The 27,961-nt window shown below is 37.1% G+C and overlaps 2 protein-coding genes across 2 annotated transcripts in view; both read left to right on the forward strand.

Moving 5' to 3' along the window:
* Nca (neurocalcin homolog) overlaps positions 1-27,961 on the forward strand; it is a 245,771-nt gene that overhangs the window by 43,141 nt on the left and 174,669 nt on the right. The gene's annotated exons all lie outside the window — the stretch shown is intronic.
* The window catches only part of LOC143178177 (neuronal calcium sensor 2), a 175,657-nt gene that overhangs the window by 3,273 nt on the left and 144,423 nt on the right, over positions 1-27,961 (forward strand). Inside the window, exon 2 of the mRNA XM_076376693.1 lies at positions 4,003-4,103. Within this exon, the coding sequence (XP_076232808.1) occupies positions 4,068-4,103 (36 nt within the window). The 5' untranslated portion in view covers positions 4,003-4,067. The remainder of the gene's footprint in view (positions 1-4,002; positions 4,104-27,961) is intronic.

Raw genomic sequence — 27,961 nt, forward strand, 5'->3', positions numbered from 1 at the left:
CTGAAGCTACAAATACTATTGCGCTTTGACTTTATTTTGATGTTGATTCAACAAGAATAAGACACATTTAGTTTACAACTAAATGTTTAGTTGTAGTATCTCATGTACTTATATGAAAGATTTGTCAAAAATTAAGTATATGTAGAATAGTAATTTTGAAAATTACAAAATTAATGTGGTAAAAAGAACTCCTTAAATTTTAGAATGCAATTATAAAATGCTATTTAACTTAGGACAATGTGGACAATTAGTAATTAAATGTGAACTGTAATTTCAAAACTTGCTATATCTATTTTTTAAATGTACTGAAACATATACTGCAATCTGCTTTGTTAGCCTTCTTGATTTTACGATATTAAAAACTGTTCTGTTGATTAACTTAAATTTTTGGAAAATATATATCAAAGATCGGAATTATGCGTACGAATAATCGAAATTATTAAAAAAATCATAAATATCTCAAAATTTTCTCTGCAGACATAGCCAGTTTTAAAACCTAAAACACATATGCACACCTTAAAACATAATATGTAACTAAACATGAACTACATATATCCTGTATATTAAAATAGTGACAAGTACTGTATCTATTACTTTTCACAATATGCGAAGCTTCCATTAGTTTTAATGTAAATTTAAAAATAGGTTAATACAAATGTTATTTAATCGGAAAAGTATTTGATATTACCAGATTATTCTGATTACGTGCGTACCAACAATAAACTGAAATGTCCTCTAAAAGAAAGAGGTAGGTATCTAATCGATACATTGGTATTTCTCACAGCGCTATCACGACATAACCTGGAACTACAGTTCTTGCAGGCAATAGTGACTGCAGATAATGTAGGAAATTGCTAAGATAAAGCTGCAACTGTGTGTAATCATAATGTATTTCAAGGATACATGCCTCGTTATGCGTGGTTGAAAGATAAAACGGAAGGGAGAAAATGTTTCTAGTAATTTTTGTATACTGAGAAGTGTGCTGCACTCTACAGGCGAGTATAACTACTAGTATTAGCATAAGGATTAGGAAAAAGTATATTTCAAGTTTATATGGCTAGAAAACAATAAACAGTGATAAGTAAAATTGCGCACACTTTGTAAAATTTTCAAAATAAGTAATATTGATTCAGGTACGCAATATTATATTATAAACAATAATCTGATACATAATAGTCTATATCATACACTGCCTTTCAAGGCCTCGTAACACTTGTTTACGTTTTTTATATCCCTGAAAATCACAAATCAGTTTGATCTGCCTACATTTTACAACAGACAAAAACTAGGTAATACATCCCACTTTTGAAGGAAAAAAAAAGGAAAATTAATAAAAGGAATGCGTTTCAATCATTTTCTATTTTTGTTTTGAGATCATATTTAGTAATTATTTCTCTTCGAAAATATTTGTTCCTTATAAATAAAACGTAATAAAAAATAACAGACTTAGGCAAGGCGTTTTGCAATGCAGTACTCGGGTAAAATATCCCACTCGTATGACAAAATGTCTCTGTAAAAATGTCATAACTTCACAATTTTTAAACGAAATATAATAGAACATTCAACAAACTGAACAAATATTATAATTACAGAATATAAAGTTCTATGTGACCAGAATCTCTTGTTCATGAAAAATTCATAATTCATTACAATATATTATGCAAAGTTGTACAATATTTATAAATATAAAGCAGTTGACACTCTATAGTACGAAACTAATTTAGTTGCATAAATATGCGAATTAGTTAATTTGTAATACGTTTGCTACACAATTTTAGCTCATAAACCAATTTGGTTTGCCAACATCCAGAAGAATTTCACTCGATTTTCGACCAAATTGTTCTTTATCCTTTTCATTAAATGACGTAGGTGAAGTAATTGGATAATTACTTTCCTTTTGATTTCGAAACCTGTGAGCTTATACGCGCCTTTGTGCGTGTAATTTGCTTCAGTCTCTTTCATCAATCCATTAACGATCATTAACTTTATTGTTTATGGTTACACACAGTCGCAATTACATTAAGCCAAATGATAGGTAACGTTTGAACTGTTGATTTGGTGTTTCTGGTAATATTTATCGAGTCCAACGCGTCTTCAGGTCGTGTCTGAAACAAATGCAATGGGCTGTTTCCACCACCAATTTCTATATAAATATACTAGGCTGCTAGCTTCTGTCTATGTGGCGTCCAATTTTTATATACGAATTTAGTATATTCTAGATTAAGAACACATACTTCACCTGGATTATCTTTTAAACTGTAAGAGTAATAGAAAAATGTTTTAAATAAGAGTTGTTTGATATTAAAGGGGTTATAATGTGGTCACATTCACTTCTTCGTAGGTGGAGTCGCTGAAGACATGCGAAGGTCACTTCTGTTTTTCTAAATGGCATCCTACATTTTTCTGCTTAGCATCTGATAATAGCCATGCAGACGAATACACATACCTATAACACAAGATTATTCAAAGTCATGCAAGAGAGATTATGAAGAATAAATAAACTCGCTTTCTTTAGCTATAATGTTCAAAACGCCGTTCATTGACATTGATACAACACTACACGTGTTGCTAGTAATGCAAGTGCTTTATGACGCGTTTGGAAACACATGTACACTTCCTTCTTATGGAAAACATTGATGGACGTGTTGTACAAGCACAACCACGATTTATCATACTATGTGTTGTTCTCTACATTATATCTAAAGAAAGTGAGTTTATTTATTATTCATAATTCGTATTGAGAGCTATTATCAGATGATAAACAGAAAAATGTAGGATGACATTTAGAAAAACAGAAGTAACCTTTACATGTCTTCAGTGACTTCACCTACAAAAAACTGAACATGACCATATGATGACCCCTTTAATATCAAGTAATTTTTATTTAAAAAGTCTTTATATTACTCTTGCACTTTAAAAGACAATCAAAGCGGCAGTTTTTACTGGGACACCCTGTATATTATAAAATATAGAAGTATTATATATAAGTGTGCGATTTCCATTTGTTTTGAGTATTGGGAATCATAAAAACCATTGCATGGTTAGCGAAGTGTAGTTGTCTACCTTACCCATAGTGGATAAACAGCTTAATAGGTAATTACTCGACAGTAGCAGTGTGCACATTCTGTCATATGGATTTGTCATCTTAAATATTGCTCTTTATTAAGCTGTTAATAATGCACATATGAATTTCACACTGAAATAGAATTTTGTATAGCATTTTTAATATGTAATATCTACTGGGAAGATACAGCAAAAATTTGCTGCAATCTATATGCTTTCGGATTCTGTTTAAGTACAGATAATGCAAGCATTTTACCTTGAAAACTGAATTTACAACATTTTGATTTTATTTTCTGTAAATGAATGTAACTAATATAAAAATTTGTTTTGAATTCATTTTTAATCGCAGAAATTGTTACAATTCCACGTACTCTTTGAATTTCGCTATTCTACGTTTTAAACTGATATTTTTAAATTAAATTCGTTTCGCAACTCCACGTAACTTCAGTACAATACTGTACATGTATGTCGCTTTAGGGTTCAATTTAAGCAAACTATAGACGGTAACTGACAAAATTACAATTGTTATAAAAATCCAAAGCACTGTCACTCTTTCTTAATTCAGAACACAGGTAAACGCGTTTTAAAATTCTGATCAACCTGATCGAAATAGAAAAAATGAAACACACGTACTCAAAATTGATACAACAATAACAAATAATTTTACTTCGTGCGGTTACAATTCGTAACTCGCTCGTGTGACTTGTGTTACGCCATAATAGCTACGAAAAACCGTTCTTTTTTCCCTAACCTCCTGACTCAAGTTCGTCAACTTAGACTTGGAACTAGGGATTCTGTATGGGAGATTTGGATTTTGGTAATTTAATTAAGTCAATTAATTATTATTGTTCTAAAGTTTACTCTTATCCGTTCTTTTATACAATTTACAGAATTTAGAGGTCGTGAATTGATATACTTATTGATATATTTACGTTTCAGGAATTATGTGATCACCCGTGTACTGCGTGCTGACGCACAATTTTGTTCGAAGTATTCTAAATTTAATGAACCTCGCAATGGAACATCATCAGAAACTATTGGTATGGTAAATAGCATTCATTATGTATAATATTATTATTGCAAAAGTTTGAACCAATGACACTAGTATTTGAAGTACTGCTTCACAAGTTTGAATACCTACTCAATCATATTTGATTATCAGTATTTGTTTTTAAGGTGTGGTTTTTTATGAAGCACGTATTTGTCCTTATGTCGATTAAATACGCTGTTATGTGTAAATGTATGTACACTCATTTGTTCGTAAAATTTTCCAACGATGACCTTAATTTTGTTTTACTTTATTTAATAAGAACCGACAACACTGTATGTGTCGTATTTCGTCTGTATTAGTAATGTTTACCTAATACTGAAATGATACAAATGCAATTTTTGTATTTTCAAATTTTGAGTAATAAGGTGATTTTCTCGCCAGTAGACTCAAACGCTATACTGCTGCCTAAACATGCAACATGGCGATACCATATTTATATAACGTGAGTTACTTAACACTGGAAGTTGAAATACTTTCGAACTTATTAATTATATGGAAAAATGCTTAAAACAAAAGTTAAGAAGTTTCGAGTAGACTGTTTAAAATGACTAGCATTTTCATAAGTGAGTGTGAAGACGATATAGGTCAAATTTGTCTTTTTCAATGGAATATCGAGAAACCATTACTTCACTTGGACCTCCCACAGTGTTCTCACAAAAACGTTGATCAAATAAAGGTTCAGTGTTGCTATATGCAGGGACAAAATATCTTCTAGTGATGGAATTGAGGTGAACAGTGGAGGCATTACAGGCAATGCACTCAAATGCTATGGGGTACCTCCACTATGCATCAGGGGTGCACCACTCTCTTCTTGAAAAAGTATAACCTCTGCTGCCAGACTGAGGATGTAAATATTGAGAATTACCCCATTACTAACGCACAGGCTGCGTATCCGCGAGCTCGGTGCTTAAAGCAGCTTCAAACAGTTTCAAACAGTTTCGGATAACTTCGAACTGCTTCATACAACTTTGGGCAGCTTTGGGAGGTCGAAAGAGAAAATGGAACATGATGCGCACTCTCTCACTCTTTGAAATGTTTAAATCCCAATCACTAGCAAGCGGCAAGCTGTACGCACCTCGCACGAGCTTTCCGATTGCCTGGACATTTTCAGTTTCCATCTTAGAAAAGTATTCTAATGAAAAAAAATTTTGAAAAATTTGTTCTGCAGAAAAACTCATTTTAAAGTTCCCCTGATTACGTTTTGACTGTTAAAAAAACAGTTAATTTGTAAAAATTGCGCACGTTTGTTAACCCAATTGCATTCAAACGGCTAAATGAATTTCAATGAAACTTTATATCTAAATTTGATATCGTCATCTCAAGATTCTATTAGTTTTAGAGCAGAATCGATGCATGGATAATGATACTTACCTCTTATGATTGCCTGAATTTTCTCATATATATATTCGTTGTTCGTATTAGATTTTATAGAAAGAAGTTAAATTAACTTCGTCTCCATTTACTTTAGTAAAAAAGAGGTTCAATTCATAATCTGCTATTGTAATTCTGATTTTCCACACTTTTCCTTCCATTGTTTAATTCTTATAAAATATGCAATGAATAACTGTATGGATGTATAATAATGTAGATTTTGTAACGAAATCTTGAAGCACATGTCAATTTTCCATCGCGTGCTTTTTAAACCTTTTGTCCAAACTGATAGGAAATGACCCACAAGTAAGAAATGTACTTTAATAAGGGTACAGCACCTGAAGAAAGACTGACAGACAGTATGCTTACGAAGAATTCTCAGAGTAACAATCCTGGTACGCTTAAGTTTTCTGGGTATGGTCATTTAGATGTGCACATATACATATATTTTGTTATTAGGTGGGAAGATAAAGATCTTCATTTGGAAAGTTAACGCAACGCAGTTTAGTTTAACCCTTTCTGATTCAGAATTAATTGTACTTCAGAATTCAAGATTGTCACAAAATAAATGCTCTGATACTGAAAATTAGTCAACTGTATTAGACTGAGAGTCCACTTTTGGACAGTAACGTGCACGTTGTCACAGCTTTCAATATAAAATATTTTTTTAATGAGGTTTCTCGATACATTTTTCGGTAATTGTATCAATTTATGCTAAGGAATTAACTTTATGTTTGAGTTGATCTCGTAGCTATTACAAAATAACGTACACGCTAGCGTTTGATGAAAACCGCGTGAAGGTGGTGGTTTCTTTCATGAGGAGGGAAATGTAAAAAATTGTTTGTGATCGTAAACATGCAAAATAATGTACATCAAAATTATGAAAAGGATATAGAAAAACTCAGTAAGATATGAAAATACAATAGAAAATGAGACTGAAAAGTTAAACAATTGTTTACATTTACAAAGAAAGACAATAGAAAGCACGAGCAGAAGAGTGTACTACATTACATATGACGGAATTTCGAGATGTAAATTTATTATATGTCTAATATATATAAATTTATATGTACAACTGTCTCAAAGTTCTCTCTATAAATACTATTTATAACACGCAAATATATCTAAAGCAAGGAAAGAATAAGAATTATGTGAAGTAAGACAGATAACTATTTACATATTAGCGATGTCCAATTAAATTATGTCCAAATACAAATAAATTAAATTGCATGAGTATAATTGAAAATAAATATGAAAATAAAAGTGATAATATTCTAGACATCGCTAAGTCGCGTCAAAGGACGAAGAGGGTGTGTTTTCGAGGCTGTCGTCATGTGGCAGCATCTAATCGTAATTTACAGTTCTGTTTCATAACAGAACGAGAATACAAAGTCTCAGAAGACATGAGAGATAGATGTATGTCATCTATCTCCATGGACTGAGGATTGTACCCCTTTGTCCTTAATGCCGATTTCACTATGCAAAGGGCATTGATGGAAGTCGAACTAAGTTTATTACATTTCTTAGTCTTTATGTCCGACAACCTGGAAAACGATCTTTCGGCATCGGCATTCGAATTGGAGAGCGATCTAATTGTGTTAACTAATCTACATAAGCATGGATATTTACGAAAGCCCTGATCATTTGGGGTTAACAAAATCGTTTTCCAAAAATTGTCGAAATCCATATTTACAAATTTTTGCTGATCTTCATTTTCGAAGCCCAGAGGCAATGTTGACCATTCTTTTTGCAAACCGTCTTCGTTGAAACCGCCGAACCTTTGAGCAATAAAGAGAACACTTCTGAAGGAAGTGTCTCTGCTAGTAAAATCTAATGCTAAACGAGGAGTAAAAACATAAAGTTTGCTAATCGATTATTATTATTTCGACTATTAATTTTGCTAAACCCCTGTGCTTCAAAAGGTGCGGGTTTCAAAAAATGACATGCTATAGTATACAAAAGAGTTTCTGCAGTCTCTTGAAACAAATGAATTCTTGTTTTTCGGGCTTGGAAGAATAAATTAAAATTATTAAAAAACTCGAGAATAAATTTTGAAAAAAGCAGATATGCTTTCGCTTCTGGATTTCGTATTGAGATCAGCAGATATTCTACAGACTTTGACTTTTCAGTCAAGACTAACTCTTGCAGAAAATGTAACACACTGTCCCAATTTTCTAGAAGTGTAACTACGGATGAATGATGTGATAGCCATCGCGTAGTACACAACTTTAAAATTTTGCGGTTGGAATTTTGGAAACATTGTTGAAAATCGCGAAAAATGGCCGAACATTTGGGACTACTATAAATAAACGTCGCGACTTTACGAAGAAGTTCTTCGTAGACCTCGGGAATGGTAGCACATGCTGCACGCACTACCAATGATGTGGAATGACATGCACACGGCATGGTAAAAAACGAATTACCGCAAATTTCTGCAAGCTTAGTCTTAAATGACGAGTGTCGCCCTATCATGACAGGTGCATTGTCACAGGATAGGGCGACAATGTTTTCGAAAGGAATTTGTCTTTTCCACATAGCATGCTTGAATGTACTAAACAGTTTTTCCGCGCTACAATCCTTTGCGTCGAGATTAATCAATTCGAATAATTCCATTCGAATATTTATAGTCTGGGGATCGATATACCGAACAAGAAACGTCATCCATTTTTCATTCGTGATATCTGATTTCATCTATATATATTGAGAATTTATTGTTCAGTAAAATACTACTAAGACGTACTGTTTCCCGAGGACACAGAACGTTCGATATAATACTACTACACTTTGTTCGACTGTCGTCATTTCTTTCAAAACATCGAGATCTTTCCCCACATTTTAGAAAAATTGAAGAATCGACGTGAAAGTGTTAACATGCATACATACTCACGAATTTTTTTTGGACAAACAGTATTTACGTCTCGCAGATTCCCTATGTCTTTTAACGGTCAGCAAACCACAGAAAACACGTGGATTGCTTCCACTAGGTTTCTCGAACGTATCCATGTCTCCGCAAAAAGAATAGAATAGTAGAAATATATAAGCAAATAAATGTATATACACGCAAGAAAAGCAAAAGAAGCAAAAGAAAAGCAAACTCTAATTTGCAGAAAGGGGGAATTATAGAGAAACTACAAAATTAATATATATACATTTTTACTTACCTGACACACATCACGAATATCACAAAATATTGACAACGTACTAGAAAACGAAAAAACTTAAGCATGCCAGGATGGTTACTTTGAGAATTCTTCGTAAGCATACTGTTTGCCAGTCTTTCTTCAGTTGATGTACCCTTATTAAAATATATTTCTTACTTGTGGATCATTTCCTATCGGCTTGGACAAAAGGTTTAAAGAGCATGCGATGGAAAATTGACATATGCTTAAAGATTACATTACAAAATCTACATTATTAAGATTTAGACAGTGGAAGGGAAAGAGTGAATGGAGTTCGTGACTCCATGGAACACGCGCATGCGCATTAGCTCCATTCTGCCAGTACTGTATATCTGATACGGGGACGCCCGCACTGTAATATAAACTTTTATATCCCAAAAACGAGAAGCGAGCGACAATTCCTTCTTTCAGATTTCTTTACACATCAAAATCTACAATGTAGCAAAGATGCAAAAAAATTAGTGGGAAGGTCCTAATCCTAAATAATTACCTAATAGATTTACATTTTATTTCATTTATTAGTTCATTTTGTTTTTATGTACAATATTGTGGGATTTATTTAGATGGTGAGGTGGGTAACAGTGTCAGTTCGATAAAAATTAGAATTAAGTAAGTGTATTTAAGATATAAGTACATAGAAAACAAATACAACGTAATAATACTACATAAACAACGCGACTATCTAACGACAAAATGGTATATCGCCTAATACGGGACAACGACTTGATTGTTCCCCTTTTCGAGGTTTCCTACCGACTGCCTATGCTTTTCTGGGCCCGTTCCTAATATCGTGGGCACCCTGCATACACAGGGTGTATTAGGGCGGGCGGCTGTACTTGGGACAGTCGTTTAGACCTGGTTTGAACGGCTGGATCAAGTACAGTCAAACTCTTCTTTGAGGTTAGGTGAGAACCGAACCTCAGCAGAAGCCTGCAAGAGACCGAGCCTCGTGCTGGTGATCCCGCCTCCCCGTGGCCCCCGCTGGAACGTTGCCTTTCTTAGGTCCATACTTGTATGAGTACAAGGAGGGTAGTAACCAAGTGGATCACTTCCCCTCTGGGACGGTCTTCCCTTCGGGTGATCCTATAGGAAGGTGACGAAGGGGTTTTTCCGGGTCTGCGCCTCCTGACAGTGGTTTAACCCTCTGAACACCGGCCGACATAGGCGTAAGCCTCGTTCGGGATGTCTGCTTCAGGCCATAGGCCACAAATACAATTACTGCCCATGCTTTTTTTTTGGCCTCTTAAGAGGGTTTTTCAAATCTAAGGACACTGCATCATCTGGGTGAGGAAAATGCGTTGCACTCTTGGCTTCGCCAGGCCTGCAGTCCTTCAACGCGCGCTGCGACCCAGTCGTAAATTACTATGCTAAGCTTAAAACTAAACGTATCCACCATCCTACAATATCAATTCACTTTGGTGGGTGTATTGCGACGTGCTCGTTCGTTTGAGCTGCGGTCAAGCCCGGGCGGCTGTGCAAAATAGGTCCACACGCAGATATCTTTCGATACCGACGTGGACGCATGCCACTTATTCTACCGCGGCCCGTACAGGCTACTGTTTACGAAGAGGAGCTGAGTTTTTCAAGGAGGAGAGTGAGGAACGATGATGGAATTTCGGGTTCTTTCACGGCGAGAACCACAGTCAACACTCGATTTTTCGGTTAAAATAAAATCGTGTATTTTGGTGAGTAACGTACAGATGATGGTGACGCAATTTTTACACGTGGAATGTCCCGCGGCACGTAGTTGCGGGTAAGGTACTCGTTACTCGCGCTGTCGTTTGCGTTGCAAGATGTTTTACGGATCGCGACAAGGCTGAGACACACGTTGTTGGCGCATTTAGTTAACCACTCGCGAAGCCGCGGGTATGATGGTTCGTAGCCCATAGACCGAAGGTATTCTCATTCGCGAAGATCTTTCGGTAACCTAACCTAGCACGTGGCCGGTGACTTGACTTGCGTCGTAGCCCGCAGACCGTAAGTAAAATCCACACGCGAAATCGCCTTCCTCCTGCCACACGGCCTTGAGTAGCCACCAGGAGTTCGACGTTACGCAGTTATCGCACAAGAAATTCCTAATTTTGTGTACACAGGGGAAGAAGTAGGGAAGCTCTAACCACGCTTGTAGTCTTGTCGGTGTTGTTACAAGCGGAGTTCGTAGCGCTAATTATTACTTACGATTTGTGTTTCTGGATGGCCAGGCCACCCGAGATATATTTTATAAACTAATATCTCTTTGTGTGCGGCTGGTGTTTCTATTGCGAGAGTTTGAGGGGCTGTCTCTTGCTTCCTGTGGCGCGTGCACTCGTGTCTCGGCTGCCCTTGGCCTGTTGAGGCATTCCTGGTGTGGTTTCAACATTGTCTCTTGGCTTTTTAGTGTCTGGCTCTGTTGCTCCATTGTTGCTTGCGGCATTCCTGCTGTCGTCATTTCCTCTGTGCCTTCTGCTCGTCTCCTTCTTTTGGGTTGCCTTTCGGGGGGTGCTTGGGGGGGCCTTCGTGGCGCATTGGGGATGGCGTCTGCCTCCTCTTTGTCATGTTCGGGTGCTTTTGAACTTTTTGGTGATATTTCCATTTTGTTGATCTTTACGATTTGCCAATTCTGGACGTTTTTTTTTGGATTGCTTGGTTCAATTTCGTTAATTGCGAACAATATACAGTTGAATCAATCGTTTTGCCTAACTGTAACAGGTCGTAAGAGATGACACCTTCGAAATCTCACCATACGGAGAGCATTATTTTCTTTGGATGCAATCCCGCCTTCGAGGTTGTTTGTGGTGGCTTGCTGCTGTACCCCCATGATCTTGTACGTATTGCATTATCGTAGACGACTCATTTTTCGTTACCCGTCACCATTTCTTTTAAAAATGGATCGTTTTCTTGGCGTTTCCGTAGCGAATCGCAGATGGATATGCGTGTGGTCAGGTTAGCCTCGGTTAATTGATGCGGTACCCAAATATTAAGCCGAGAGACGTAACCCAGCTGGTGCAAATGATTTTCTACGCTTGTGTGGAACATACATAATATGTCGTAGTTATATAATTTTAAATTGAATTGTGACTTTTAGGAGAACTCAATGAATGAATCTGTGGGAAAGGAGATGTAGATGAAATCACTTTCACACATATAGGTTTGTTACCAGAGGATTTTATTCAGAGCGTCTTTGCTCGCTGGCGTTTCCGGAACAGACTCCCCGAACCTTTTTGGTTTTCGATCGCCCCTGCCGCGTATCCTCTCTTTCTAAACACTCGAGGACTACGCGACAGTTAGGCGGCGACTTATCGCGCTGGGGCAGAACGGCGCCGCGAAATATATACAATCTTAATCTAATTACCGTTCTGCCCGGGCGTGAAAGGCAGCGATTGATATGTCGCCGAATTCCTCGAAATGTGACGCCATGCGCGTGCATGGGTCGCCACAAATCTATGCTTGAAACTATGGTAAAATTAATTGAAAATTACGAATAAGTGATAGAACGAAGATGGAAAGAAAAGGATAATCAGCTCACGGTCTCCCGTCGCGTACCTCACGACTAGTTGACGAAGAGTGATCGATTATGAAAATTAGGATAGGCAGGAACCTTCACGAATCACCAATACATTGAACTCCTGCCGTATCGGTGAGAAGTCATGGCGAATCAGATGCGGTAGCGCCACGGGAGCCATTGCGCGATTCGTTAATTCGTACTTCGATATATCGCTTGTGTTCTCTTTCCTCTACAATTTACCAATTGTTTAATTTTTATATACATACGGCATTCTCTATTGCTCCTTTGAATTATTAACGGTCAGTAATTATTAAACTCACTGTAACAATTCACATAGGTGTTCGAATCTTTATGGGAAACGCTCGGCGTCTTTGTTACGTGGTAGCGTCGGTCACACGTGTAGTGTCGCGCGCTGTGTATAGTTTTTTATATCAGTTCCGAAACTGAACATTTCCATTTCGATTTTCGAAACGCCTTTACATTACAGACTTTCCCACAGTCATTTGTAACCGTTCTAATTTGTGCGAGATACAAATGTACTAGAGTCTTATAAGCAATTCGCAAATGATTCTAATAGGCATCGCAAACAACAAGATGTTCGATTCGCGATACAAGGTATTAATCGCGCATTCAGAAGAACACACACCACTCGACACTCACACGCACGCGTCTGTAGTATAATCGTAACAAAAAGTCTTATACTAAAGGAATCACGTCGTGTTTGCTTGACGACGGTAATGACATTTGTTAGGTACGAGATCACAAAATGTAATTGTGCATACATTTTTCACGGTAGCTACACGAAATACGACACGAAAACATAGAACTAACGTGGCGATATAACACCAGGTTATACTTGAATTAGCACAAATAAAATATAATAATACATGTATCATGAAGCGAGGAATCTTGAGGAAGTACGACCGGGGTTTCTTTACGATTTGCATAATCGTGAGAACGCATGCTCGGCGTGAAAAAGCCATGCGGAATAGTGGTACACATGCACAGAAACCAGATTGCATACGAGCAAACAGCTGCTACGAGGTTATGTTCTCCCCTTTGGGGACAATAAGATGATCGCAACGGCGATTATAGTCTGAAACATGCATGATATCATAAAATACGTAACAATAACGATAACATTAGATAGAATTACAAATACAATGTTTAGAATTAGAAAATAACTACCCTTCATCACAAAATGTATGGTCTTTAGCGACGAAACAGTAGAATTTTTTTTAGAATAAGAATAAGAATAATAATAGCATCTATGCTATGCTTTTTGATATGATCGAGATGCTATGAGATACATCAGCTTTGTACAGCAATGGAGTATGAACAAGATGAAACCTTCACCTCGACGGCAAGGAACGCTGGTTTCAGTCATTCGACGATAACAATGACTGTCTTTTTATTTGGATCCACTGCAAAAACGCGGCCAAGGATTCGTTTTACAATTTGATGCAGACGTGAATAAGGTTGTTGCAAGGAATGCCTTAAGTTGTCGTGTTGAACAAAACCTAAAGTTCCTTATGGTGAAATAATTTTCTACAAATGTGCTGAGCTGTGGGAACCGTCTGAAGCTTTCACATGATTTGGCGAAATTTCTACAGAAATATCTGTGGGTGGCCATCAGGATATTCGTGGCTGAAGAATTCGGCATGAACATTTCAGTTTTTCCTTGAAGCATGTTTGCAAAATCAAGAATGTGACTGGCAACATGTTTATCCAGTCGCTGGATTCGTGACATATAATAGCGACTTTCAGAAAGTGTTGCTACTTCAATCAAGCCATTTGTCTCAGGGTAATGGATCATCGTTCGACAATGTTGTCAATCAGTGAGGAGGTAGCGATATCCACGATATGACGGCAATAGACCCATGATGTCGAGGTGAATATGTTGAAACCTGCCATCTGTACCAGCAGTCCTGTCAGGCAGCAGTCAGTTATATCTGTGTACCTTTGATCGTTGCTATGTGAAACAGACATATGCACAGGCAGTAATTTTCGTGGTGGTACCATGATGCAAGAACTTTCCCACAATTTATAGTTGAGTAACTCTGGCACTAAGATACAACAGATAATGCGCTAAGTCCAATACGCGCTTGTGCAACGTCCTTCGAGTACAATGATAAATGCTCTTACTGGAAACGTCACAATACAACGGAATATCAGATGCGACAAGCGAAAACTTCTGCAGCTTGAGTGACGAGGATGGTGATTGTAACAGCGTCTTCGACTCTTCATCTCCAATCTGCTTCTTCGCTGATTCGTAGGTATGCAGCGATAACGTATTGAAATCGCCTCAATGCGGGACAAACCTATAGTGAATTTCCGTAGTGAACTCAAAAATGAAAGTCAAATACCTAGTATGTCATCATGTAGACTGTTCATGTTTCTTCTTGAAGACAAACACCAGCGGCTTCAGATCCGTTAGTACGCAGAAAACTCGGCCCTACAGGAAGTGACGGATAACACTGCATGGTTTCATATACGACAGATAACTCTCGATCCCAGATACTGTAGTCCTGCTGGACAGGAGTTAGCATCTTAAATAAAAAACTTGATGATCGGAGTTCGCCATCACTGTTCTGGTGGAGTACTGCTCCTATGTCGATGTCGGAAACATAGGTCTAACGATAATTCGGCAACGAGTGCTAGAAATGACAAGGTAATGGCATCGAACAACTTCTGCTTGAGCTTCATGGAAGCAAAATTTATATCACCAGTCCATGTAACGGCAGCTAAAGTCCTTTTCCTTAACCCTGAAACAACTTTCTGCAGTGGCTCTTGGATTTAAGCAACATCCTCGAGGAAGCGATTGTGAGAGAAAATCAACGTTGTCGAAAACGCACTTGTTTCGAGTGATGCTGACACGATAATACTCAAGCTTGTTGAAGAAAATCTCCAGGTGATAAAAGTGTTTCTTCACTGACGACGAAGCTACGATAAAATTGACAACGAAGACGAAACAGAAGTCCAGTCCGGCAGTAACCTCGTGGATGAACATTTAAAATTCCTGAGACAAAAGATCGTATATGGAAATTCCTATAAATCGAATGGCGTAATAATCGCAGTCTTCAGGTCGTCCTGTCCTTGAACGGGAATTTGCTGATAGGCCCTCACCAGATCTATCATCGAATAGATGCAAATGCCATGGAGGAACTAAGCAGAATCCTGCGGGAAGCGTACAGGATACCTGTCAAGCATGGTTGCAGTATTTAGACGCCGGTCGTCTCGATGGGGTCTCCAGTTGTTTTTCGTCAAGACCATGTACTGGATTACTTACGGACTCCTTGGGAGATGGCACAATTTCTGCTGCATCATAAAATCAAACTCCTTTTTGGCGGTGTTAAATTTATCAGGCATGAGTAATCAAGCCTTGACAATAACAGGCGGTCTGGCGGTCTTGGTAAAATGCTGTATCCCGTGGATGATTTTTAGAGGTACTACTAACGTACCTCTCAACGAGGGAAGCTTACGCAACAAATTTCGATCCACCAAATCTTGTGAAAGGCGCTGGACATAGGAAACGTTCCCCTTGCTTGAACGTCCTCTAATCTTGAATAAGGTAGTACCGTCAATTATCTTCCACTTTTTCGTATCGACAAGCAAGTGGAAGTGCAACAGAAAATCAGTGCTGTTAATTGGTCTAGCCACGTTGCAGACGATAAAGTGTTACAACAACAGTCTTCAAAAACTAAGTTCCAGTTTAGCTAGATGATCGCCGTAAACCTAGATCTTCGATGCATTGACGGTACATAAAGTTGATTCGGCAAGGTGACAACGGTCATACGCGGCAGCCAGAAGAACAGATACGTCCGCTCCCGTCTCCATCAAATAACTTGTGCTTTACTTGCAATTCTGGACACTGAGACAACGTCACTCAACATCCTGAACAGTCATCACCGAAGCTATCCGGGCAGCTAGTTCTTCGACCCGTTGGACGATTAGTTACAAGCTGGAAAACATTTGCGAGCTTAAGCACCATACTTTGCGTGCAATCGACACAGTTCATTACGCGACTTAGAATGCGTTCCGCTTCGCGATCACATATGGTGTCGAAATCTATCAGGTTTTCTCGGTATTTGATCATGTTCGCGATTTTGTCGCATTTCGAGACGCTGGATTCGACCAACCAAGAGGACTACAACGACATTACTGTCTGAAGAAGAAGCGACAAGAAACACCTCCGATACCAGCAACCTCTGCGGTCTTGCCTGCAACTTTTGCTAGAACCTCGAAGTCCAGGTTAGGCGCTGAAAGTATGGCCTGAATTTGTGACGGTAGCCATTGTAATCAAAACGATTTTAAAACTGCGTTGGCCACACATTCTTGCGAGAAGTCCTTCGTCTGGCGAAGGAGTTGCGACGGTTTCTCGTCGTCTAGTCAGTTTTTATTGGCGCGGCCAGTTTTTTGCAAAGACACTGATGAAGCGGTTCTTCATCCTCTTATAAATGTCGATATCTGATAGCCAGCAAATTGGATACCACCTTTAGCATCTATTCGTCGAGGTTCTGGACAACGTAGAAAAATTGCGAATTTGCTGTCACTAGACAAAGTCATTTTGGTCCTGACACTTACGTAACTGACGATAAGATCACAAAACGACGATCGTGGTACAACGAATTATGTTGAGGTCATTAATTTACGAAGAAATTACAGCGCTTGCGTGCATTGTCGTTCATAGTAGCAAATGTTTGCTCGGGAGAAATCTGGTTTCTGCGAAAGTATATTGTGCAATCTATCGGCTTTCTTATTTCGTAGGGCCCTCCCACGTTAAGCGTGCTTTCCCGCCATTATGTAGATCGTAATGATGCGTTGGTACGTACGATTATAGGTTGTATGTTTTTATGTGGTGTGCTATGTAACATCACGTTTCGTGATATCGTATCTAATGAATGCTATTATCGTCCTCGGGCGATACCCATTGCAATTTCTTTGGTGTAAGACTCTTAGTTAAGTTTGTAATAAAGTTTTTATTTACAAATACGTTGTGTTGAATTTGCTATAGCATTTCAAAGTTAGAATTCGTAAAGTAAAAAAGCACAAATTTTTAACCTCTTGCCATCCATGTTCATCTTCATCAAAACAACGAAATAATAAAATAAATACAGACTTGTAAAGCATATATATTAACTACCGGGATCAGAGTTTTCAGTGCAACCAACTTTTTTCATTAGGTTTGCAAGTTGCTGCACAGAATTTGATTTCAAATTATTATTGACGAAAAAACCGCACGAACTTTTTTCGGTTCCTAATATTTAACATTGGTCATGTAATTTGAGTGTAGTTGAATTTTGAGTAAAATACTATTGCCAAAATCTAGATCGATGTCATCGAATTGGAAGTCATCATTTTCTCCTAAACAGTCAAGCTAATATTCTAGAGTTTGTTTTATAATAGTTGGTACAATTCCCATGAATACATGTAGACACCATTGACAGTTATTTTTGGGAAGAACTTGAGTGATGCAAGTTCAGTATGTTAAAGCTGTGATCGGCGTGCGTTTAAGTTTTCACTTCGTACTAACTGTGATAAATGGTTTTCTTTTGTGTAATATGCAATCACCCTCTCTATAATGAGATTATCTGAATTTGATATGAATTTTAGTTTAAATCTAACATTAAGGAGGGTATGGGGGAGTCTGAAATGTGTAAGGGGAAAATATAGCATAGCGTTTAGACATTTTTAAATCAGTGTTTTTCTCTTCCGTTTGTGACCTACATTGTAGTAGTACCCTGTTTTGTGGTTTTAGTTTCCTCGGCAGTATGCTTTTTATTCACGAATTTTTTGTATAATTCTGTTCACGTTCTTTCCACCGTCCTGAAAGACATGATTAACGACAAATACATACTCTGCTTTATAATTAGTCCTTCCATCGCTGTTAGAAAGCTTCTCTAATATTGTGACATCACTTCTGTTACCAAGATCTTTTTTTAAATTCACACTATGCGCTGCTTAACCTGGTAACTATTTTCTCTACGTAAAAAAGATTTGGGAGCAATACAGACAGAGAAATATCGATATTCTTATTGTTCAGATATTACTTCATATAATAAGCATTTATATCTTATGAAATTATGTTATAAGTTTTGTCCAATTAATTACCCTATAGTCGCGACACTGTGCGTCCAGGAAATGAAGCGATGCCTCGAGGATGGGAGAGATTGTAGTGGCCCATCGAGCCGAGGGAGGACGCCCGATGGGAGGGCTGCACCACAATTACATGGCTCGTGCCAGTCATCGTTCGATATCGATCTGTCGCCGTGACTTATTGGCCACGAGATCACGCGATACGCACGAGCCCATCAGGGGTATGGGAGGGAAGCACCGTGTCGCGAGTTCCTGCAGCGAGCAGCAATCTCGTCCTTCTTCTTGTGCTGGACGCCAACGAAGCTACAAGCGGTAGAAGCTTCTCCATCTTCCCCTGTGTATCCGAAACCCGAAATTTCGAGTGCGAAACTGCGTAGAAAAAAAAAGTATTATAAACATTATAGGTATTAATTCATTAATTGTACTTAATCGAATTGACGGCTTATGTCACGTACACTGGCGGTGGCATCTTCTTCCACGGTCTCTAACACTTGCTCCGTATGGCGCGATCGGATTGGTCGTCCATGTTCTCGATTTACGAGAGCCAGTACTTTTACAACAGCTTGCGACAAAGAAAAGAAGAGATTGTACCCTTCGGTGGCGGAAATCATGATCGATATTGACGATTTCTTCCGAAGTCTCTTTCCTCCTGCCCTCGTATCCTCCTATGTGCGACTACTTAGGGGTGTCACTTCGTCAAAATACTCAAATTCGATTTGTCAGTTGGTATGACCGAGGGAGGGTCTTCCTCGGTTAGACTTGTTTCGTGGAGGTGGTTGGTAATCTTCTTTTCAGGTCGAAAAAATCGGAGATAAATTTATGGGGAACACCAAAAGCATGTCGGATTCGTGTAGGTAATGATAACGAGTGTCTCGCAGATGTGGCCGCTTATGATCACAGGTATTGTCCTGCAAGTTTACAGGAGCCATTGGTACTCGAGACCGAAGGCCGCGAGGGTCGGTCGCGATCATCTCTAGAGACCTTTCGACGTATTGGAACAGCAGAAATGTGAAAGTTTCCATCGTAAAAATACGAATCGTGGCCAGTTTCTCGACGTTAAATATTTGGTCAACGGATGTCTCGCACACACAAATTCATCGATGATAGGAAATTACATCAATTTTATTCTCATTCTTTGGATACTTCGATGTCAGAGTACTACGACCGGCATGCATTTCATTGCGGTGCACATGTCACGTAAAACACGATGTGGAAAGTTTTCGAAACGTCTTTTTAAAGAGAGTGATTGGAGGCCGTAATAATCGTAACACCGGAATATGAATAGCTTTGATTTATTAACAAGAACTTACGTTCTTAATATATTGACAGTTAAACAATCACTGACCCAGGAGTGCGCCTCCGAGAGATATTTATATTAAGGGGATTGTGATTTCAGTAGGACCGTGGGCAAAGGTGTCCTAAAATAGTTCAGGTGGGAACGTGTGGAAAGGTATCCTACTGTCCAGGTGAGATGTCATCCGATGCACGTTTCATGTGCAAAAGTGTCCAGTAGTTCGGCGGGAAGATGTCATTCGAAGTACAAGATATTCAATCGATAATGTGCTGAGAGGGAAGAGGCACGTTACACACACATAGTAACCATCCGATGTCTGTTTAAGCCATCACAGAATTTCGTTACGTTTTTAAATATTTTAATGCAACAAGGTTAAAAAAATAGATATCATTAAATCCAATATCATCCCCAATGTATTTATTGAATTCGACCTTTTCTTTTAGGTTTGTTAAAGATTCCCTCAGGGATATAGGGGAGTCAGTGCCCAGTTCTTTATCCCTGCCTTCTTGTTGAGCTTGTCACAATACCTCAGGCTTGGCTTTGGAACATGAGCGGCTTCAGGATCACCATAGCTCATTTCTGTATTTGAAGCTTCTCTATAATATTTCAGTGGCTTTATATTCATTAACTTGTCTTAGCATTTTTTTCTTCCTGCTCGACGCAATTGTCTCTTCTTTGTATGTGGTAAACCGCATGTATTCAATGTTTTGATTTTAAAAATAACATTTGCATTTTCTAAAGCTGGCTCTTTGCATTCGCCATACAAATGCATTCCATGCGTTTACCTTTTATTTTAATAAATGAGTATAAAGATATTTTAGAATTATCGCATACATAATGGAAATAGAATGAAAATCAGCATGGCTGCTTTTGTTCTTTTCACGTTTTTTCAGTGATCGTATTGGTCCAGGCCTCTTGCAATCTCATTTGTGTATTGCCACTTGCATAGTCTACTTCCACTGGTCTTATGGTAATCCACTTTTCTTGTTCAATAGTAATAGTAAATGTTAATTCTTTTTAATGTCTTATTTCTATTGGTACCAAGAATGGATTAACTTCATAATTTTCATTATTGCCAGAACTATCATCTAAATATAAGGCCTTATGTTGCTTTTCATTTTCAATTATATTTCGCTTCTGTTTATATATGGTTTTCAAATTGTATCTAACCAACTGAACAGAACGGAAAAGAGATAATGCAGCACTAGGTCTATCATTTATTAACGCTGTACGTATCTTTTTTCAGGCTGGAACTCCTCTTCCCTTCAATGAATTATCTTCATCAAATATTTCAAAATTTAATAATGTATTTAAAATAATTTCGGGAGGCGGAAATGATTGAGGACCACGTTTCCTCTTTATGGGTACCATGATTCTAAAATGCTATTATTCTAATAATATATGAAAAGTAATATTAAAATAGTGCATTCTAAAAATATAGATGATTCCTGAAATTATTTTGTTTACGATTATTTGTTTTGTAGTGGTCGAAAGACAATTAAATTTTTAGCCACATATGCCTTCGTACACCACGACTTTTAAGAATATTATTGCAATTACCACTGCATTGATCCCACGTAGATACGCCAAACACAAAAATAAAAACAGAAAAGCGATAAATTCGCGAATACTGTAAATTTCTCAATAAACTGTTTTTTACATTCCCCAGGCAAAGATGCACGAGCATTTTCTGCTACGGATGTTTCACTTTTGTTTCATTAAAACAGTTGAACGCTGGGAAGAATGTCCTTTGTGTCTTCAGTTTTTTAGTTATTTCCAGTTTAAAATGAAAGATAGAATTACATGTCTGTACGATGCAAACTTTAATTAACAAATGTAACAATGTAACGAACGGTGAAATTATAATTGCACTGAGCGTATAATTACATAGTTTTATAGGTCTGTATTAAAACAATAATGCAATTACATAATAGGTGCCTTAATTTGAATTTCCCTTGGAAATATGATAAAGCTCTTAAATCTATGTTCATGCGACAAGGTCGGGAACAGTAACGCATCAAAAAATATTGTTCACACATAAAATATCAGTATGTATTGAGTTATTCTTTTAAAATGAAAATTATGGGCTTTGAAAAATTAGCATTTCCCAGTATGTAACAAGGATTTCTCAAAGAATTCTTTCAGACAACTCTGCTGCGATAAAAGATAAGCATGTATATTGTAAATATATCCGTGAAAATTTAAGATTTACAATTTTTACTGTGCAATGTGGTAGATCAAGTTTCTGTGATTCCATTAAACTAAATATTAAATAATGAAAAAAAATATAAAATAAATATTCTTTCAACAACAGCATTGTGTGCTAGAATAGCAAACATGTATTGGCAGATTTTTAAAAACTCTGAATATTGTTCTTCATTTCTCAGTGAATGGAAAAAGGCAACCCATTTTGCATTTATAGATTTTTCATTTAAATCAGAATTTTGATGTATAAAATGTTTCAAATTGTTATATTGGATAACACATTTTGAATCATTAATTATAATATTTTTATCATGCATATATTCAATTGTTTTCATGATATCTTCCCAAGAAGGAATTTTTGAAAGTGCCATTCAATCAAAGGCTTTAAAGGTAAAAACTGTTTGGTCCACACATTTAAATATTCTAATCCAGCTTTATAAACAAGTAAACAATGTGTTTTAAAATTTTCATACTGTTTATCTAATCTGGAATTTTCATGAAAAAGATTGATTATTGTCAAAGGGAGAAATTTTGTTTCTAATTTAATTTTTAAAATATTAGAAACTTCTTCTAAAATTGAAATTGTTTCTATTACACAATTTTAGTTTTAGTGATAGTTTCGTTTATACTTTGTGTAAATTCTCTATGAGATTCCAACGAATAGTTCTTTTGTTACTTGTTAAACATTTACTGTCTGCCAATGTGTTTCTCGCAAGTTTTAACGTATGGCACGGATTCAGAATCGCATATGCATCGTAATTTCGACTAGGATGTTTAAAGGAACATTTATTATCTTCAAGTTTATTTTTCTGTATATTGCAACCTCATATTTTTAATGTTGAAATATTGACCATTGCTTCGTCACAAGTAATGATCCATGTTTTCAAACCTGCATCAGATGCTAAGTTTAGCGCGGATTTAACTGATTCAGCTCGCATTGTGGCAGTGACTTTTGCGATAAAAAGATAACCGATAGACCACTTTTCCACCTAATCCGACTAACATAATTAAAATCCGATAACATTGTCGTTGCAGTACTACTTCTTCAAGTTGTAAATGTTCTGGGAATGCTTTACAAGCACTGAACAATGCATTTGGTTGTAAATGTTCTTTAGGTTATAAATGTTCTGGGAACGCTTTAAAAACACTGGACACTGCATTTAGTTTTAAATGTATTACATATGTACCAAGATGATACATGAAATCTAAGGGAGTAAAATGTTTACTGCATATACGTGTGGCTTTTATAGGTTCCCAATTTTTTCTTTGAATAGGAATCATCCAAGCTTCAAGTTTATGAAGATCTTTAAATGAAAGACTGCAAAAATGAATATATAATCGTCAAATGCTATACAAACACGTCGGAATATATTACACGAATGCTATTATAACTAGCTTGTAAAAAATAATATGAAAAGTGTACTTACCAGAAAAATTGAATTTTGCAGCCTTTTACGTACCTATTCTTACAGCCAGAAACACAGCACGACATAGGCATGTTTAATTTTAGTATGCTTTGTGGAATTTTTACTTATACTGCATTAAATTTTATCCAAACGATCTGTGACTAAACAAACAGTTCCGTTAGCCCAGTTAGCCACAATGCACTTTCCGCTGCTTTCCGCTTGGTGCGCTTGGGTTTCGCTACACTGAAAATGGCGGACGCCCCCACCACTCACATCACCTTTTCCTGTGCCAAGCAGTCTAGGTCTAGGGCAGGGTTGCCATCCATACCCCTTACCTTTCTGTCTCTCGCCTAGGTGTGCTGCATTTTTACAGGTGCAATTTAATGTTGCATCTGTGTCTCCCAAATACAAATGTGATCTCCCAAATGAAATGATGATTGTCTTGTTGCGTCAGAGTTCGAATAGCAGTTTCAGCCGATACATTTGTGACGCGTTTACAACCCTCTAGTCCTATGTGATTAATGGTTGGAACAGCAGAGAAAAGACTGCAGACATGCTCATCCGTGATTCCTTGGTTATCTCGGCATTCCAATAGTCGGAGACTTTGCATCCCGGCAAGGAAGCCACCTCCTACTCCAGGGTTGAGCTCACTCATATAGAGGTCAGTACAGTGTTTTAAACGACCTAGTGGATCTAGTGCTGTTGAACCAATTATCCTGTAACATTCTGTGATATTTAAATAGCGTAGGTTTTTAGCTGTGTTACTCAGTGGTCTAATAAAGTCATGTGTGACCCATCCATTAAGGGCAACATTTAATGTGGTTAAATTTAGAACAAAATTTGCAAGGTTTACGGTTGCAGTGATCAGTTCTTGCGGTAGCGGAAATTCATCGAGCTGTGGGTTGTTTGGTACTCTTGAAAAAGGTACATCAACCAGTTTTAGCGTCGTTAAAGTGGTCTGAATATTGACATTATTTGTAATGGACTCAAGAGGTGTTTCATCTAAGATAGCGTCTCCCTCTGAGATATAAGGTGTATTAAGACTAGTTAAATCTATTAATTTAAAGGCCAGCATTTACCCTGCCACCTTGGTACAGGCTTGTAAGGATACAGTCTGTATGTTTCGAGGCAAATTCAGCAAAGTATTTCCTGTTGAATTATTATTGATCAACGTTAAAGAGATTATTGGTTGTGTAAATAATATTTCTGATAAGTCCGGATCAATAGGCCTATCACAAGATCCTAATACTAAGATTTTCAATTTGGACAGACTAATGGATATTTCTCTCAGAGAGGCTGGTCTAATGAGTATATTACTCAAATCTAGGGAGGTGATATTAGTACAGTTTTTCACTATTATAGAGGTAATTTGAGGCTTCAACTTCCTTACTAAATTTGTATCTTGGATGCATACGACTTCCACATATTTATAACAACGTTGAATCAGCCAGAATAGCGAATTCATGGTTACAGGTTTTACCTCCCACCCATTTGATCATCTCCAGTCAACAACGTTAAGAATTCTAGTACCTTGGCGAGACATCATACTTCCCTCCCTCCAAGTTCTGGATACCCTTTCGAAACGTGAACGATCTCGATACGTTAGACATCGAGCAATATTTGCTATAATTTCTACTGGCAGTTTAATTTCAGGTATTTGTCGCTCGTCTAACACTCCATCGAAGGGATCGGGTGAAACAACAGGATCCTTAGATGTTAACGGACTGCGGTCATGCCAGTCGTCAGCAGGCAACACACACAGTCTCCTTTTATGACGTATTATGCCCTTTTCTTGTCCCTCCTGGACGGCAGCGGTGGCCTCCTTTTGTGTGGGAAAAGTGACAAATCCAGTATTTCCCGAATTTTTCCTCAATACTACTGTATGATTAGCTCCTAAGTGTTGAAAAGCTTTCATCAAATCCTTGGCCTTAGTATGGGGCGCCAGTCGGACTACAAAAACCCGATTCCGTGGCACTTGATTTCCACTGATGCTTGCCATCATGGTATGCTGCTTAAATGCAATAAAAACTTTTAGCAATACAAAATAATAAGATTTCAGGAAACAATATGTACATTATGACAATTCTAATTGTTTTGGTAATAAAAATTTTGGTGGTAACAACAACTTCTGATTAGGTTTTCCACAATGCTATACATATTCTATGTTATGCATTCCCAGGAGTTATTGTTACCTTTGACAACATAATCCGTAATAACATGGTTAAGTCATAAAGAAAATTAAGAGTTTTTATTGCCCTTTGGGTAGGCAAAGGTGGTTGATGAGACGGTATGGATATTTCTTGCAAGTATACTGCTGATGATTGACATTCCTCTGTAGATGATTCAGGCCCTGCTTGTGATGAGGTATCCTTCAAGTGAGGTTCTGTCTTTTCATAGAACATAGCCATCCTCCAATGGATGTCAATTTTGTCATGGTTGTAACCGGTGGTCAGAGTGGGTAGAAGGTAGCATCTTTTTTTTGTGTAAAAAGGAACGACTGGAACTCATGTGTCTTTGCAAGCAGACTACTTCAGATTACTCCCAATAATTGATTGGTGTCTATATCAGTACAGAGTAGATTTTGCTCATGAAGAGGATCGCGCTATCGTGCGGAAAGGTTTACTTAGGCTTCATAAAGAAACTGTGGGGCGTATGTTTCTGATGAAACCGTTCTTTATACGAGCAAACGTATACCAGACGTATTAGAATTCTGGTCTGTTTGACAATCGGATGATACGAAAGGGAGATCCACATTACATTCAATTTTTTAATATAATCGCATAGCAAAGTAGAAGTCCATGAATCCAGATTAGAATAAAGATGGTTCCGGTATGGTAACTGGCAGAGTCTTTGTATTCCTTAGTTCACTATTGCTCTTTGAAGAGGCAATGGCTGAGATGCATTGGATGTTGTAGACCCAGGTAATTCTTCATGTGGTACTGCGGTTGGTGTCTGCCGTTCTTCGTCAGTTTTTCGTTGTGAAAAATTCTTATTTTTCCTCAGTAACCGCATGCAGAATATAAATTTTAAGGTGTCCCAGAAGTAATAAGTTATTAAACCAAGCATTGTTATCGCTTGAATCCCTATGCTTCCCAAGGTTAACATGAGATGAGACTTCCTTTCACGATGATGATTTCCAATTTCTTCAAGTTTCCTTTCAATGTTGTACAAGGATTCAGCAGCGCTTGTTTCGGTTGTTGGTAGCAATTTTGCATTACTCTCATCAATCGGGTTTATCTTGTGATATAGTGTCAATTTTGGTGATACTTCATTTATATCCAACTGAAGATTCGGATTATAGTGAAATTGTTCTGCACTAACATAGGTTTTAGTTCTTATGAGAATAGTAGAACGTGTTTTACCCATGCAAGAAGGATTTATTTCAATTATTCCTGTTTCATGAATTGTAAGCAGTGTCTGCTGTTGGTGTTCACATAAAATTTGTAGTAGCTCTGGGTTTTTTACAGAATATAACCATCCTCCAATTGATGTTAATCTTGTCCAATGAGATTCGTGATCTGCTGTAATTTTAATATCACAAAATCGAAGTGCTCTTGTATCCGGTCTCAATAGTAACGATATTTCACATGATTCAGATACTGAAATTTCATATAACGGTATATCTAGTTTACACAGATGGCAATATGAAGTTCTCTTGCATGCATCGGGAAATGTTTCAGATGTACCAAAATATGTACTGTGATCACTACTTAATCCCAAATACATATATTCTGGATCTATATAGGCTGAATAATTACGTGTTTCTCCTATATATATATATATTGGTATTGGCAAAATATGAAGTCGGTATAAATGGTAATTTATACGTCCGACCAATGGAATATGTAAGGTAATAAAAATTTTGCCTTTATAGTGTCTGTTACACGCCGAGCGGGTTGAGACGCCCGAGCGCGAACATTTATAAAATTCTTGTTTCTAATGTACGTAAGAGAGGATGAGAAGGGTTTGAATTTAAAAGTAAATAAAACTTGAGAGATTATTTCGAGTAGTTAAAGGGATCGGTGGTGCTACAGTCCCATACGGGTCCTTGATCAGCTGTATTCCAAATCCGAACAGGATAAAGGCCGAAAAAAAAAAATTAAAAATAAAGAATATAAAATACATAAATTGTATTTATTGATGAATCTAATTAAAGATCGAATAATAAAATGTTTCAATAAGAACGTGTATAAAAATGAATATATATAAAAATATGTAGATAGATAATATAAAAGTATATATACGTATAAGAGTATAGGAACAGAAATATCTAAATTAGTACGTGCAAACAGACATTCATTCTCCCGTTTATAGTGGAATAATTCAGACCAGAGAAATTCCCACAATCTTTAGACTATCTGAAACTATTGCCACTCGTTCTAAAATGATTAATTTTAAAATTTCAAAACGAAAGAAGGAAACAATATTAATTTAAAGGACACCAGTAGAATTTCTTTTCCTTTAAAAAAAAAAAAAAAATCTAAAAATAATTTTGACGTCTCACTTTTAAATTTTTAGATACTGGTTAACCCTGTATGGAAGAAAGAATTAGACACTTATTCGCACATACACACACTATGAATTTAATTCTTAATTAATCAGCTATTTTATATGGAATAGATTGAAAATAATATATATATATATATATATATTGTTGGAATATGGAACAATTTTAAATAAAAAGAAATTTGATTTTTTTAACTCAACGCACGGAAGAAGTCTGTACGATATCTGATCTCACATGAATATATTCAAAAGTAAATAAAAAAAAAAACCATAGAAACAAGACAGAACACTTTCTGTATCCTTCGA

This window comes from Calliopsis andreniformis, chromosome 4, assembly GCF_051401765.1.
Source record: "Calliopsis andreniformis isolate RMS-2024a chromosome 4, iyCalAndr_principal, whole genome shotgun sequence".
Classification (NCBI taxonomy): domain Eukaryota; kingdom Metazoa; phylum Arthropoda; class Insecta; order Hymenoptera; family Andrenidae; genus Calliopsis; species Calliopsis andreniformis.